Below are 15495 nucleotides of genomic sequence, written 5' to 3' on the forward strand. Positions count from 1 at the left end.
AGCAAAAACAAAAAGAAATACAAAACGTAGAGCCAAAATTAAATCTACAGATTTACAAATTGATGATACAATTTATCTAAGAATTGAAATCAGACAAAAGCTAGATGCAATAAATTCCGTATTATTTACAATAAACAAACTATTGGACCGTAATACAGTAATCTTTAAGCATAATTATCAACAAAGACTTCAAGTTCATGAAACGTGCCTTACGAAATTTAAACCTTTTTAGAATAAAATGGATAATGACAACAAATATTCTCAATTTAGTTGAAAATCGGAGTTTTCGACTAGCGAAGTTGGATTTTCTCCAAATTCGTGCGTCGGACCTAACTTCGGAAGTAGTGCGCTGTATAGTAAACCTGGTCCGCTATACAGCGCATCACTTCCGAGGTTATGTCCGACGTACGGATTTGGAGAAAAATCCAACTTCGCTAGTCAAAAATTCCGGGTTTCAACTGCACGGGGAATACATACATTGTTTATTACACTTAAAATTACGATTCAAATTTGTATGAGATTTTATATGGGAAAACTTACTTTTTTGCATTCTCCTTATAAATGATTAAAATAATTCTGAAAGTATGTAACAGATTATGTAAAAGTATAGCCTCAGATCCTGAAGCACTGACAAAGATAACCTAGCCTCAAGTTAAAAATCTTATTGAGAAAGACAATGAAAATTCAAAACGATCCAAGCTTTGTGACAATAGTTATGACCTATTGATTGTCTGGGGCTGCAAAACGGTGAGTCGAAAAGGAGAGCGTCCAACATAGCTCTGGTCCTCACGAGTTCCTACCTCATGCTTTGACGGGTCAAGCGATGACAAAGACCGCCAGGTAAGAGTTGTGTGCTCCACTGGTAGTGCAGCCTGATCACTGTTGTCCTTCTGACTTCAGCTAGATTGAGGAGGTACGACCCGAGCGTCTGTTCACCAAGGAGGTGTGGCTCAAACAGCGTCTGTTCTTGCATCCAGCGGCTGAGTATGAAATGCTTCTCCACCGAAAGCTATACCTAAGGTGGCAGCCCCACCACGGCCAACAACCTACTGTTTCCGAAATCAAAAAAACCGTTACGCATAAGAATTAGTTATAGCAAAAATTCATAAAGTATTTTGATGAATTTCGTTAGTTTTCTTTCGCTGAGCCTACAATTACTTAAATACTTAAATAGATTCACTAGCAAATTGAAGACAACTTTCATATTTCGAATGATTTTCTTTTTTTTAGCAGTGACCCACTTCAATATTCCGCAGCTCTCTACCAATGATAAATCTAGCTCAAGCCTTTCTTGCAATACCACTTTATTAGCAACTTAATCAACCGAGTATATCAAAACGAACCACGTAACGGCGGAACTCCTGCAGGAGACGTACTCATTAAATTTTATACTACCTCCACCTGCCGGATTTAATTCCAGAATACACACGGGAAAAGCCACAAAATACAGTCGAATCCTTTTCCTAGCGGAGCCACCACACATGTATACACATACCGAAGCGATGTGTGAGCTGAGCATCCGTCCGTCCCGCCAAACTGGGTGGAAAGAGATAGGAAAACTGTTTTCCCGCCCGCGTGGGACAGGTGCGCTCTTTAATTAACTTATTGATTTTTAATTAAACTTCCGCCGTGTCTCCGCTCATATATTGGCCGTCTATAAATTTGTTTTATAATCCAATTATATTTTATGATTTTCCGTTGTATATCGGCCACTACCCCACGTCCACAAGCGGGAAACTTTTCCGCAAATGACCGACATCCAGACAAACTGATCGGTTCCATCTTCTGTCGCTAGTTTTCCGTTCTTGGTGCGCTAAAGATAGACGAAACCACAATTTGTATGGCATTGAGGTAGGGTAGATGCGATGGTTGTGGACGGCACTCGTAATCAGCATTGACGTACGGTGTACTTTGTAGATTGGATACTAACCAGATTTATGTTCTTTTTGGTAATCTTGTCCAGACTACTCTTAGGAACAAGTCTGCGGAGCTAACCTTGGTTCAATCTAAAACAAAAAATCCAAATGCATTAATGTCACTATTCCCGGCCACACCTATCTCTACCGTATCTGGGAAGAAAGTGTTCATTTTACGATTTCCATTGATCTCCGGGTGGAGATTTCGAATTTTTAATAACCTGGATACCTTTAAAAAGGCCATATGTTGGTCATATTTAAGCGCTTGGTAAATAGGGAACTCTAGTTATAAAATGTGATTTTGTCAAAATAGCTAACAATTGTTTCATCTACCCTAACCAGTGATAAGTTTTTAATCAAGTCGGAGACAATTTTGTTGAGCAAGAAATTAAGCAGGAAAATTGTCAATAATCGCAACAACGTTTCCACTCGAAGTACGTTTCGCATCACCATGTAGAGTTTCTGGATGTGATACTTTGTTAAGAACATTTTTACCGCGGCAGAAAAAAATCGCTGCAGTTGCCGCATACTGCCATCCCAAGAGTGGTATATGTGTAAATAAGGCAATAAATCAAAATCACCACTGACTTCCTTGTGTTAACACGGGATAAATCCAGCAGACGATCCCGGAGGGCATTAGTGAAAATCTAGACAGTGACAACCCAGCTTCGGAATACACACTGTGCTCTACGTAGGTATTCAGTTTTCCGTACGTTAGTGTGCTGGAGTAATAAATTATATTTTATCTCGAAGCGTGTTTCGATCCCCATCGTTTGACGCGACGCGTGTCACTAGTGCTGATTTATCCTGACTGATGAAACTGTGATTTGGGAATTTCGTTCTGATTGTACGAGAGACAGGATGTGTACATGGTAATATGAAAACTTTTCAATATGTTTGCGACTAATAGTACTGCACTAAATGCTGCATTAAATTACACTTGCACCAATTGGCACTATTGAACGCATTCTCTACATCCAGAGTCACTATTGCACAGTAGTGAACCCCCTTCCTCTTACGCTGGAGCGTTATCTCGGCGGTTTTTGTAGCCGACAGGATAAAGCGGTCTTCTCACTTTACCGGGCCGGGACCGTGCCGGGCCCCGGCCGTGCCCCGGTCACCAATTTCTTTCTAACGATATCTATGGCGTGCTTCTCACTAGCCCGGCTGGGGCCCGGCCGAGCCCCGGCACGGTGTGATGAGAAACACGCCATAGAAATCGCATGTAAGAAATCGTTGACCGGGGCACGGCCGGGGCCCGGCACGGTCCCGGCCCGGTGTAATGAGAATAACCCTTAACGTCTTCGGTCGACTTCCCCTTTCGCAAGTAATTGGTTGCTCGAGAGACCATTTACACCCTCGGTGTGCCTCAACATTCTATTGAGGATGATCTTTTCGAGCACCTTTCCCGACGTGTCGATCAAGCATATTAAATTGATCTATATACCGACGGGTCTCCGGGTGGTTTCCTCTCCTTTGGCAATAAAGGCGGGCTCTGCCTCTTCCAAACTTCTAGGAAAACTCCCTCGTCCAGGCTTTTCTAAATAGCAGACCTGAACATCTCGGGAGCCTCTGCAATAGCTACTTTCAAGGCCAGGTTCGGAACTCCGTCCGGACCTGGGGCCTTACCTACGCTAAGGGACTTTGCTATCTCCGCAAGTTCCACATCTCCTCATCGCGAGCCCCAGTCCCCGGCTGTCCTACGATAGGAGGCCAAGGACTAGGATCATGACGCGGAAAATGCCCCTCGATGATCCCCTCCAACATCTCAGGAGATTGCTCTGTAGTAGCTATTACACCTCTCTCTCGTCTTGGCCATCACGATCCTGTAGGCATCACCCCACGGATTTGATTTGGCACTCTGACAAAGACCCTCAAAGCAGCCCTATTTGCTTGCCCTTATCTCGGTCTTCAGCTCGACTTTGGTAGTGGCGAATACCACTCGCCGTTCGTTTTGCTCTTCCTCAGTTCGAGCTCGCTGCATCCGCCGCCTAGCCCGTAGGCTGGCGCAGCGAAGGACCGCAATCAATGGTCTCCAATTTCTAGGATGGACTTGCCTAGGTATGGTCGCGTCGCACGCACGCAAGAGCACCGCTGCCAGCTCGCCCAAGTTACAAAATTAATTTTATAATGCTTTTGAAGTATTCTTCAACAAACACCTGTTCTTTAAAACCATGCATAAATCAAATTGATCTGCAAATTGACATCAATCAACCATAAACCCGCCATAAGACCAAAGCGGCCTCATCCTAAGATGTTCATAAGTTTTCTCAACATGGCTTCCATTGAAATCTAGGCCGGTGGTCGGTCCATTATCGATGGTTTTAATCAACATCACCATAAGATCGTCTTAAATTTCTTTCAACTCATGCCCGAGCTAAAAGCATAACTCAAGAATACTAGGATTTATAACGTTCTCAATGCAGCCTGGATGGCATCCATCAACCCAAGTAACACAGAAAACATCTTTGAAAAATAAATTTGAAAAAGATGTTGTAGTATAGTACTATAATCGAATCTGAACACATCCTATGTTAAAATCATGTTTTAACTATGTTTAGCAATAACAAGTCACTGAAAAACCTTATCAACCAAACCACAAGTTAGAGTAACGTAAATTGAACGTTGATTGCACTAGAGTTTTGAATCATTGTCTTTCTTCAATTCAAGATGATATGAAAAACATCAGCAGGACATAGTTATAACCTTTGGGCTGGAGCATGTTAGGAATACGTTAAGTTTACGTATTAAATACGTTGGTGTATAAGTTTATCAATTCGCTGTCTCTCTTCACTCACTTGAACATTATTTATAGAAAATCATTTGCACTTGAAGCTTTCCAACTAACCCAACACTAATATTTTATGCTTTGCGATTGTTGATTGTCTGGACTTGATATTTCGTTGTCGTTCAGGCTCCAAATTTGCCTAACGGGTATAAGAATATTATCTAAAATTCTTGGCGATTGCGAAAGCCGCTTTAGTCCTAATGGGTCGGCAGAGGAAAGTCACCATTGAATTTCACCTCAGTGTCAGGCCTTATATGTCATCTAAAATCATTTAGGGTACTTACGTGGCAGCTAAAACTCACTTATGAACAATAATTTTGATTCCGCGAAACATTACAAATCAAAACATTTAGATTGGAGTCAGAAACTGCACTACAACTTTGTTATTGTTATACTAATGTTCAAAACAGGTATTCAAAAACAACAATCACATCGTTGTATGCTATTTGGAAAAGGATCTTGAAAAAACGTAATTATGATGTTTTTTCAATGTATTTCAATCGATTCAAGTAGTATTCGACAAACATGTTGTTGTGATGTACAACCGATGTTATTCAAACGTAATTTTAATATTCTAGGTTTTTTTTTCCTATCAGGACTGATAGATTACAGTGCTTGCTAAAAAGTTTCATACTAATATTTGTATACATAGCCGTTTGTTCATGTACAGATTCCAATTAAAAAAAAAAAATATCTAGCGCAGTTCAAACATTCGAAGAAGTGATTTAATTTCCTTATTTATATGTAACGAATACAATCACATCTTTAGTTCAAATATTAAAAATAGCATTCCAAAACTTCCAGACGGTGCTGTGACAAGTAGTCACCATATTGCATGTCTGAAAATTTGTTCGAAATCTCACAAAAATCAGAGAGATGACCAAAACCTCCCTTCTTGATATCGATCTGATGGAAAGCGAATGAAAGCATGGAAGGCGAATGTGTTTATTTCACCAGAAATTTTGAATGGCACATGACATTAAGTCATAGTGACCGAATATCGAGATGGTAAATTACAAATGAAATGCAAGGCTTGAATATTATTTTCAGCCATTACGAAATAGCACATAAACAGGTGTCACAATTATTTGCGGTGTTCATTTGATAAATCGTGATTTTTCTGCTGCCAACAAGTTTTTACGATGCCGCTGAGAACATATTCGATACTTAATGTTATGTTATAATAATGTATTGAAAAACATCTTTTGTAACATCATGAAGATGTTTTATAAGCCGCCATTTTTTGCGCTTTTTCGGTGTTATAAGTGTACGAAAATAAGTTTTTCATAGTAAGAACAAAACATAGACGTTTGTATGAAGCATGTATTATATACATTATTATAACAAGTTGTGTTACTTGGGTAGGTAGTAGACAACAACTCCTGGACGGGGTATTTACCCTCGTCCATATCGCCACCATTTTACTGGACCCATCCGCGACCCAGTTGCCGTTGCCGGCGGGTACTCGGTATGGGTCCGCTAGGGGCCGTTCATAAACCACGTAGACTTTTTGGGGGGGGGGGGGCGTTCTGGCCAAAGTCTACGCTTCATACAAATTTTCAAATTTTTGTATGGACAAAAGTGTACGAGGGGGGAGGGGGGGGGGTCTGAGATGGCCAAATTTTGGTCTACGTGGTTTATGAACAGCCCCCTATGATGGCGATATCCTTCTCTAATTCAGAAACCGCCTAACAAAGCAGATGCTGAGCCACGTCACAGTGGTTCAGGTTCAGCTGCGTTACCTGCACTGTGATCTGTTGTTCACTGCGGCTTTCGTGAAAGCCGGGCACCTTGGACCACCCATCGGATGTCTGTTGCTCGCGGATTTCCCTGTACCGGATGGGTGGACTCGTGCAGCTGTGGGCCTTATGACCTTCAGCGCCGCATCGCCTGCAAAGTTTGCGCCTGTCAGGGCCTTTGCAGTCCCACGACTTGTGTCCTGGTTCCAGACACCTGAAGCAAACCTCTGGTGGCTCGTGGAATGTCAGACGACATACGCACCAACCCACCTTTATGTTCCCTATCTTAACGGACTTTTTGACGTCCCCCACAGGTAGCTGAACCAAAGCTATCTGTTACCCTACTGACCCCTTCCGAAGCCTAACGGCAGCGGCGGCCACATGCATATCGCACTGTTGCCGCAGTGGCGTGACGAGCTCTTCCACTTCGGTGATCTCATCAATGTCTTTGACCTTCAGAGTCGCCTCATGTGTAAGAGCCCTCACCTCAACACCCTCACCAAGGACCTCTTCTGCCAGCCTCTTGTAGGCAGCGCCCTTGTGTTCCTTCTCGCGCTTCAGCTACAGGATCATCTCGCCCGTACGAGTACGTCTAATACTGCGTGCGTCGGCTCCAAGTCTTTCAAGCTTGGCGTCGCTTCGCATCGTCTTCAAAACGTCCGAGTACTTGGACTGTTACGACTTGATGACGAGCGCGTCGTCGCCTTTCTCACGCTTGGCACATACCCTCCTACACCTTGGTTTGGCGTCCTGTGCTAGACGAATCCACCGTCTTCTTCGTCCTCTTCCGCTCTACCTTCGTCCAAGGGGGGTCCTCCCCTTGGATCGCCCTGCTCTGAGGCTGTTGAGGGCCCACCAGCGGTCGCAACCCCTTGTTCTCATCGTTCCGGGACGGGCCAGCCTTTTCAGGCCCACCCTTCCCAGCTTTCCGGGAACCCTGGCTGGGATCCGACCTTCCGGCATTATTACCCACTTTTGGGGTAATGATTCGCCTGGCCTTGCGGGCACCGCCAGACAGCTCCTCGCCTGACGGTTGCCTCGCCCGCTTCTGCGCTGGCTTGCCCCGTTTGTCGCGAGCAGTCGCTTCCGCCTTATTCGGACTTCCTGCGAAGAAGAAGGCCTCCGTTTGGGTAAACTTCGGCACTTTCTCAATTGCAGGCTCCGCTGCTGCAGCAGTCAGCAACGCGAGTGCCGCGTGCTCCTGCTTGGAATCCTCGATCGACGCACTAAGTCGAAGCAAGGCCGTTTTCAGGTCCTTGCTTATGTTCGACTAAGTGGACGCCAAGTCGATGATTTTGCCAAGCTGCTGCTCAGCCACCTCTAATGCGGACCGTCCTTTGGATTCTCGGTTGACGGCCCTCAACAATCACACTCCGTCCATAAACTCCACCGGTTGGCTTGCCGGGAAGCGGACTGAAGCACCCACGCTTGAGCTGCGTACGCAACTCCCAGCGCCTATCTCCTCACTTTTCCTTGTCGGAGATCTCATCAACCCGCTTCTTGCGAAGGGGTTGATCCCGCCAATACTTCCACCTAGGTTCTGATTTGTTTTATTTGATTTCATGATTAAATCCCACGAGTAGCACGGGAAAGAATGTCCACCACGCCAGAGCCCTGCATTAACGTGGTAAGGGACAGCTTACTGTGGGGGGTGCCCAGGTACCTCACAGGCTCCGTTAAAGATCGAGCATCTTTTTCACCCTTTCGATCAATCATTCCTCAGCACGGGTCGCTTGACGGCAGACAATTAAACGTTCCATAATAAATACAAAATTTCCCATAAATAATTCGAAAAGTCTCAGTGAAGAAACAGGAGTGTAAGCAGTAATAAATAACAAAATTACCATAAACAAATAAAAAAATGCATAAATAAATCAAAAGTTTCCATAAATAATTGATTTTTGAGCAATTAAAAACGTCAAAAATGCAATGAATAAATCAACTGTTGCAATAAAAAAACCGTTTTTCTCACCAAATAACTTCGTATTTTCCATAAATAAACAAATTCCATAATAACAAATAAGAAAATTCACAATAAAAAAATATCGAAAAAGCAATAAAAAATTCAAAAAATGCGATAAAAAATGACGAAATTACCCATGAAAAACAAATGCAGGAAAGTATGAGATAGTGAAATGCTGAATTGCACTTATATGACTCAAATGACTGAAAAGCTTGTGTAACTATGATTGCAATTTACCGAGCAATTGCTTGCTGTCCGAACTCGCTATCGCTCGTCGGACCTAAAAAAGGGATAGCATCTATGTTTGCATTACACCGGGCAAATTATTGGATCTGTGACTTGCCTAGAACTGAATCGATGCAGTTGCGGTGCATCGGATATCGGAAACTTCGGCGGCCTTCTGCCGCCTCACTTCCTCAATCCTCTATGCGGCTTTGCCACATGGTCTACATAATTTTTTAGCTCAAAATGCATTTACGTTTATTGCTCGTTTTTTGACATTTATTGATAATTTATTTTTTTTGTTTATTGCACTTTTTGAATTATTTATTGCTTTTTCGGTATTTTTTTATTGTGAATTTTCTAATTTATTATGGAAAAATCAAATTTATTTATGGAAAATTCGAAGTTTTTTGGTGGGAAAATTGGCTTTTTTTATTGCAACAGTTGAATTATTCATTGCATTTTTGACGTTTTTAATTGCTCAAAAATCAATTATTTATGGACACGTTTGATTTATTTATGAATTTTTTTATTTGTTTATGGAAATTTTGTAACTTATTACTGCTTGCACCCCTGTTTCTTCACTGGGACTTTTGGAATTATTTATGAAGAATGATCACTTTCTTATGAGTCGTTTATATTTTAGCCGTCGCTTGACACCTTGAATTGGGGTTAGTAGTCCTATTCTTAGCCGGCGACTACGCGGCTGACTCGCAAGCGGGGAGGTGCGTCAGGCCCCAGGACATTCGTCCCTGTTGCCCCCATCGAAAAAGGTCTGCCTGGTTGCACCGGTACCGGGCTGATGATTAAATTCATCGAACGAGATTCACAAAATCCACCGCGGTGCGATAATTTATTGTTTGTTTACAATTTGGCGTACATGATTTATGACGTTCTCGGCGGAGTTTGCATAAACCTACATCAAGAACATTATAAACCTGAGTACTCTTGAGTAATACTTCTTACCCTTGCTTGAGATGAAATAAATATAAGACATTCTTATGAGGGCTTCGTGGCCGCCAAAGTAAACGGGGTCTTCTTCTGTAGCTGTTATGCGCCTCCGCGGTGGCCCATCGAGCAGTTCACGCAAATGCTGGACCGGCTAACAACCGTGCTAACAGGGCGAAGGCCGGTGGTAATAGCGGGTGACTTTAATGCCTGGGCCGTGGAACGGGGAAGCCGTTTCACGAACCAGCGGGATCAGATCCTGCTAAAACACTGGCCATATTAGATGTCGACTTGGCTAATGTCGGTTCCAAGAGTACCTATAGTCGAAACGGAGCGGAGTCAATTATTGACGTGACCTTTTGTAGTCCTGCCTGGCTTAACAAGTAGTTCGAACTAGAGAGTAGATGATAGCTACACTCACAGCGACCACCTGGCGGTTCGCTACAGTATCGACTACAACAACAGCAGACAGCGGATAGAAGAGGCGGCTAGGCCAAGGCCAAGCCCTCGCAGGTGGAAGACATCATCTTCCCAGATTTCCGGGATGACTAGTTGGGGTCCGACTTGCCGACCTTCGGGGTTAATATCCCCGCCTAGCCTTGCGGGCACCGACAGACAGCTGCTTCATACGCTTCTGCGAGTGCTTATCACAAGCAATTTCAACGCTGTGCCACTTTCATTTATGGTAAGCGTTTGACAAAGATTTTTTTTTCTGGATTTTGATAAGGCAGCGTTGATTTATTACGTATCGTCAAAATCGGAAGTTTTTTATGCAACCCCTCCCCCCCTCCACATAATATGAAAATCCTATAATTTTTGTATGGATCGTAACTCCCAGCCATACACCCCTCCCCTCTCGCCCTAGAACGTTACGTAATTTGTGGACAACGCCTAAGCTGTCCTGCAGCAAAAAAGGAAAATTTCAATTATCTTTGTTGTGATCCTATAGACCTATTTGATGAGGTTTCTGATTTAAATGTAATTTAAAATTATGGGAAAATAACTTATATCTATATCTTCCTGGAATCCAAAACGTTGTACTGTTACAACAGCAGCAACAAGGTATTTTTCCCGTAATCACATCGCCCAAAATAGCGCTTCAATTCCAACTCGTAGTGCACTTGAAGGGTTTCGCGATGCCGCCGCGTGTAGTGCAACTTCTGCTCCTCCCCTCCCACGGACCATAAATATAACATGATGAGGCCTGATTGAGTTGAGTAAATTGTGGCATTCTATGGATGGAAGCCATCAAGAGTGCACACCAGCTGCAATGGCTGAATATGGTGAGGAAAAGTGGAACACCGTGCGGCAAGCAGTAGGTAGTGGGATCTCGCATCGTCAGCTTCGTCAGTCGCATCAACATCAGCATCAGAGGCAGCAGCGTGGCAGCCACCACCAACAACAGTCAGAATTTATGCATCTCCAGCAATCTCTGTAAAAGCATTTACAATATTTTAATGGAACATCATCATCATCATCATCGGCGTCGTCGTCATGCTCGCCGGCATCATCACGGCCAGAAGTGAGCTCGTTCGTCATACTCAGAGATGCATAACAGATGCAGCGGTGCGAATGTGGAGCTTTCTTGCTCTATGCATAATAAAATTAGATTCTAACCTGCTGGTGAGAGGCTGAATAAATCTGATGGACGGGACAGAGTTTGAAATTCGAAAGGTTTTGATGTTGCTCTGAAGCGAGTGAATGTTGAACTGTTATTGGAACAAAAGTAGGTAAGATTGAAAGCGTGCGTAAACGGCACGTCAAATTTCAAAAAGTTCTTGATTGAACGATGGAAGCACGAAGTTACATACGCTTATTTGCACAACTTTGTAATAAGGACAACACATTATCAACAATAGTACGCCACAATACTTGGTTTGCGGCAGCCAGTAACCATTGGTCATCCCAATACTCACCAGACAACGCTTCACCTGGTCCGCTCATTGTCCTCTCTGCGCTCCACGCCATCTTATGCCAACCAGATCAATAGCGAACACCAACTTTGCAGGGTTGCTGACCGATATTCTTGCAACATGCCTTGCGCACCGTATCCTTCCGGTTTTGGCCACCTTCTGGATACTGGGTTCGCCGTAGAGTGCAGCGAGCTTGTGGTTCATCCTTCGCCGCCACACACACACACACACACACACACACACACACACACACACACACACACACACACACACACACACCGTATTCCTGCATACCGCCGAAGATCGTCCTTGGCACGCGTCGCTCTAAAACTTCGAATACTTGCAGGTTCTCCTCGAGCATGGGTCTTGGTTCATGTCTCGTGTCCGTAGAGGACCACTGCACAGTGGGAAAAATCGACCCAAAAAACGGATCTTTTAACGCCACTGGTTTCGGTACGAGAAGTGGATCATTTATAACGTAAAAAATTACTAGAAATCGATTGGTGCAAATTTCATTCACCGCACGAGAAGTGGTCCATGTTGCCCCATTTTGCCCTTTTTCATACAAAAAGAGAAGTAAAATGCACTTTCGAACAACTAACACGACTGTAGATCATTGAAAATAGCTGCAGGTGTAATTGGAAGTTAAACGGAATCATAAGCATGCATGAAAGATCATTTTAAATGCTTATTTTGCCCCATATGCCCCAACAACTGTCGGATATTCACAATTTTTCCTAATTATGAATGGATTTTTAATGTTACTGACTTGAAGTTGATTTGTTTGGCATAAAAAAAAACGCTGGATCTTTAATCACCAGAATCATCTTCGGGAGTTGTCCAATTTGCCCTATTTTTATGAAAAAATGAGATTTAAAATGTATACAGGGTGTTAGGTTCATGAGTGCAAACTTTTTAAAGGGTGATAGAGGACCATAAATGGTGAAAAAAGTTGTTCTACGCATATGGTCAAATCTCAACCATTACGTAGTTATTGAATTCCCCATATTTTTGACTCTTATTGATTATCTGGCTATAACTTTAAAATGGTCAAACTTTTCGCAATTTTTTTACCCTTATTCGAAAGATTGAATTTTCTATCAAATGGCATCTTTGAACCGATTGGTTCAGTTAAATAACTAAGTTTTCTAGAGCAAATAGCTCAGAAGTAGTGTGTTTTATTTGGTTTTTGTCAATTATCTTTGAAAAATGCGTAATAATTTAAAATTCTTTCTTTGGCAAACTTGTGGTCCCTGTTTCACTCTACAATTCGTTCTTTGACGCAAAACTTCTACCTCTTATCGTTTTCTTGCAATTTTGATTTAAATGTGCGGCACAGTGCGCAAAAAAGTGCTTACCATGACGATTGCAAATTTATGATCTAAAATGCGACGTTTAAATCGAAATTGCTAGAAAACGATAAAAGATAGAAGCTTGATGTTAAAGAACGAATTGTAGAGTGGAACAGGGGCCACAACTTTTTTTTTTTTTTTTTTTTTTTTTATCTTTATTATCGAGACTTTCAGCCCGAGGCTGGTTCGTCTCCGGAATTTGAGTCAAAACAAATAACATATTGTGGAGTCTATTTGTGCTTACTTAATAACCGCTCAATTTTTTTTGCCTGTCTTCGGGACATCCGTTCTCGTTTATCGTTCCACGCTTTGATCGCCTCTGTAGTTGCAGCCTGGAAATCAAGCACCTCCAGATCGCTCTCGCTTTCGCTTTCCTGTTCTGCCTCCGGTTCCCCAATGTAGCTGCGGTTGCTCTGCATGTCATCATCAACGGTGATTATACTATCGCCGTCGTCGTCGCCTTCATATACCGTCTCCGTTTTCTTTTTCTCCTGTGGCTGGTTATTGGAATCAGAGGAATGGGTAGACAATTGTCGTTTATCCGTCCTCTTTGCAATTTTTTCCCCTTTGTTTTGCCGTTTGCGGGTACCAACATTCGCTGCGCCGGTGGTTACTTCCCCGTCCATTCCTGCATCTCCATCATTGATTGATTTGATTTTTGTTGCTGGTGCTGGTTGTTGTTCCCCCCGCCGCTTGTGTACTACTTCACTTTGTTGTGCCCGTTTATTCGGGCAGGCCTTTTTAAGGTGGGTTTCAGATTTGCACAAGTAACATTTCGGTTTCATTCCATCGAAATATATCCGGCCTTTTCGACCGCAGAAGATGAGCGCTTCTGGGATCTCTTTCTTAATGTCCACGTACAAGCCCCGGACGCCGGAAAACATGTTTAGACCACTGTCCGCTGGAAAGCGCTCACGCACAACACGTTTCACCGTGCCATACACTCCCAACACAGCAGACAACTCGGCATCAGTTACCTCCGGTGGAAGATCGAAAACCCGAATGTAGCGAGTATTTCCTGCCGCCACCGACATTTGCACCATCACTCTTTCACCATTCGTGTAGTAGAACGGCAGCTCGCAGCTATTGTTCTCCAGAACAAACCGCATTGCGTCTTCGCAACTAAAGCGAATGAAGACTGCTTTTTCATCGGATATTTTATAGGCAGTATCCATCTTTGACCGATCACCTTCGAGGGTCTTCACAAAACGTGCCATGTCCACGATAGTTGGCTGGGCAGCATTTCCAGGAAATTGAAAGACTAGTGTGTTTTTTATCACAATTTCTTTTTCCATTTCGACGTTGATTTCTCAACCGCGCGCCCGTTAACAAAAGAAATCTAGTGACCGTTGAAGAGCGTAGAAAAGCACAACCGATCCAAACAAAAGTTAGCTGTCGACTGGGCCACAACTTTGCCAAAGAAAGAATTTCAAATTATTACGCATTTTTCGAAGATAATTGACAAAAAACAAATTGAAACACACTCCTTTTGAGCTATTTGCTCTAGAAAACTTAGTTATTTAACTGAACCAATCGGTCCAAAGATGCCATTTGATAGAAAATTCAATAATCTTTCGAATAAGGGTAAAAAAAACTGCGAAAAGTTTGACTATTTTAAAGCTCTAGCTAGTTAAGGCAATAAGAGTCAAAAACATGGGGAGTTCATTAACTACGTAACGGTTGAGATTTGACCATATACGTAGAACAATTTTTTTCACCATTTATGGTCCTCTATCACCCTTAAAAAAGTTTGCACTCAGGAACCTAACACCCTGTATATGAAAAACAAATACTGCTATGGAACGTTGAAGTTAGTTTTAGGTGAAATTGGAAGCTAACAGTTATCATGCGCATATATGAAAGATATTTTCCCTATTTTACCCTACATACCCCTAAAACTGCTGGATAATAACATATTTTGTATGGTTTTGTAATGTCGCTGAATGCAAAACATAAAGCCCTGGATCACTTTTGATGTATACAAATGCGGTTTATCGATTAATACTAGATCATTCTCGGAATGGTATAAATAGCTGTCAATTTCTCCCCAATTCGCCCTGATTTTTGTCATGTAATTAATAGATCAATTTGCACTGATTTTTTGTCAAGCAATGAATAAAAAAATATATTTCCCTTATACGCATTGGTACTGCAACCAATGTTATCAAAAAGTGGGACCCGATTTTGTCAGCCCCCGATTTTGTCTACCCCCGATTTTGTCAGCTTTTTGACCCGATTTTGTCAGTCATTTTTGAAGTAAAAAAATAAATATGTATTTCATTTTGAATTTCAATTTTATAATCATTATTAATGCAGTTGATGTCTTTAGGCGTCATAGAAAAATTACGAAATGTACAAAACTCGTGTAATTTTTGAAAACGGCCAAACTTGTTTTGCAAGCCAACACATTGAGGCAATTTTAGCATCCAACCCTCGTCAATGTTTTAAGCCAATATTGTTTTAAATTGCTAAAAGATTCCAGCTCTCTCTTTTCTTGGCGTAACGTTCCAACTGGGACACAGCCTGCTCCACAGCTTAGTATTTTATGAGAACTTTTACAATTTTAAGCTGAGATCCCCCACAGCCAATGTTTATTTTGCATTTATACATATATCGTGTGGTAGTCATGAATATTTTATACACAAGGTAGTTAA

At 42.4% G+C, this 15495-nt stretch overlaps 1 protein-coding gene across 1 annotated transcript; it reads right to left on the bottom strand.

The window, feature by feature from the left end:
* Positions 1-13071: 13071 nt before the first annotated feature.
* Positions 13072-13950, bottom strand: LOC134286364 (uncharacterized). Its single transcript, XM_062847976.1, has one exon. The coding sequence runs from the start codon at positions 13948-13950 to the stop codon at positions 13072-13074; it is 879 nt and encodes a 292-aa protein (XP_062703960.1).
* Positions 13951-15495: the final 1545 nt, after the last annotated feature.

The sequence above is a fragment of the Aedes albopictus genome, chromosome 2, assembly GCF_035046485.1.
Source record: "Aedes albopictus strain Foshan chromosome 2, AalbF5, whole genome shotgun sequence".
NCBI classification, from domain to species: Eukaryota; Metazoa; Arthropoda; class Insecta; order Diptera; family Culicidae; genus Aedes; species Aedes albopictus.

Excerpts from the sequence above, each read along its gene's own strand:
- LOC134286364 (XM_062847976.1), bottom strand. The coding sequence starts at position 13,950 with ATGCGGTTTGTTCTGGAGAACAATAGCTGCGAGCTGCCGTTCTACTAC.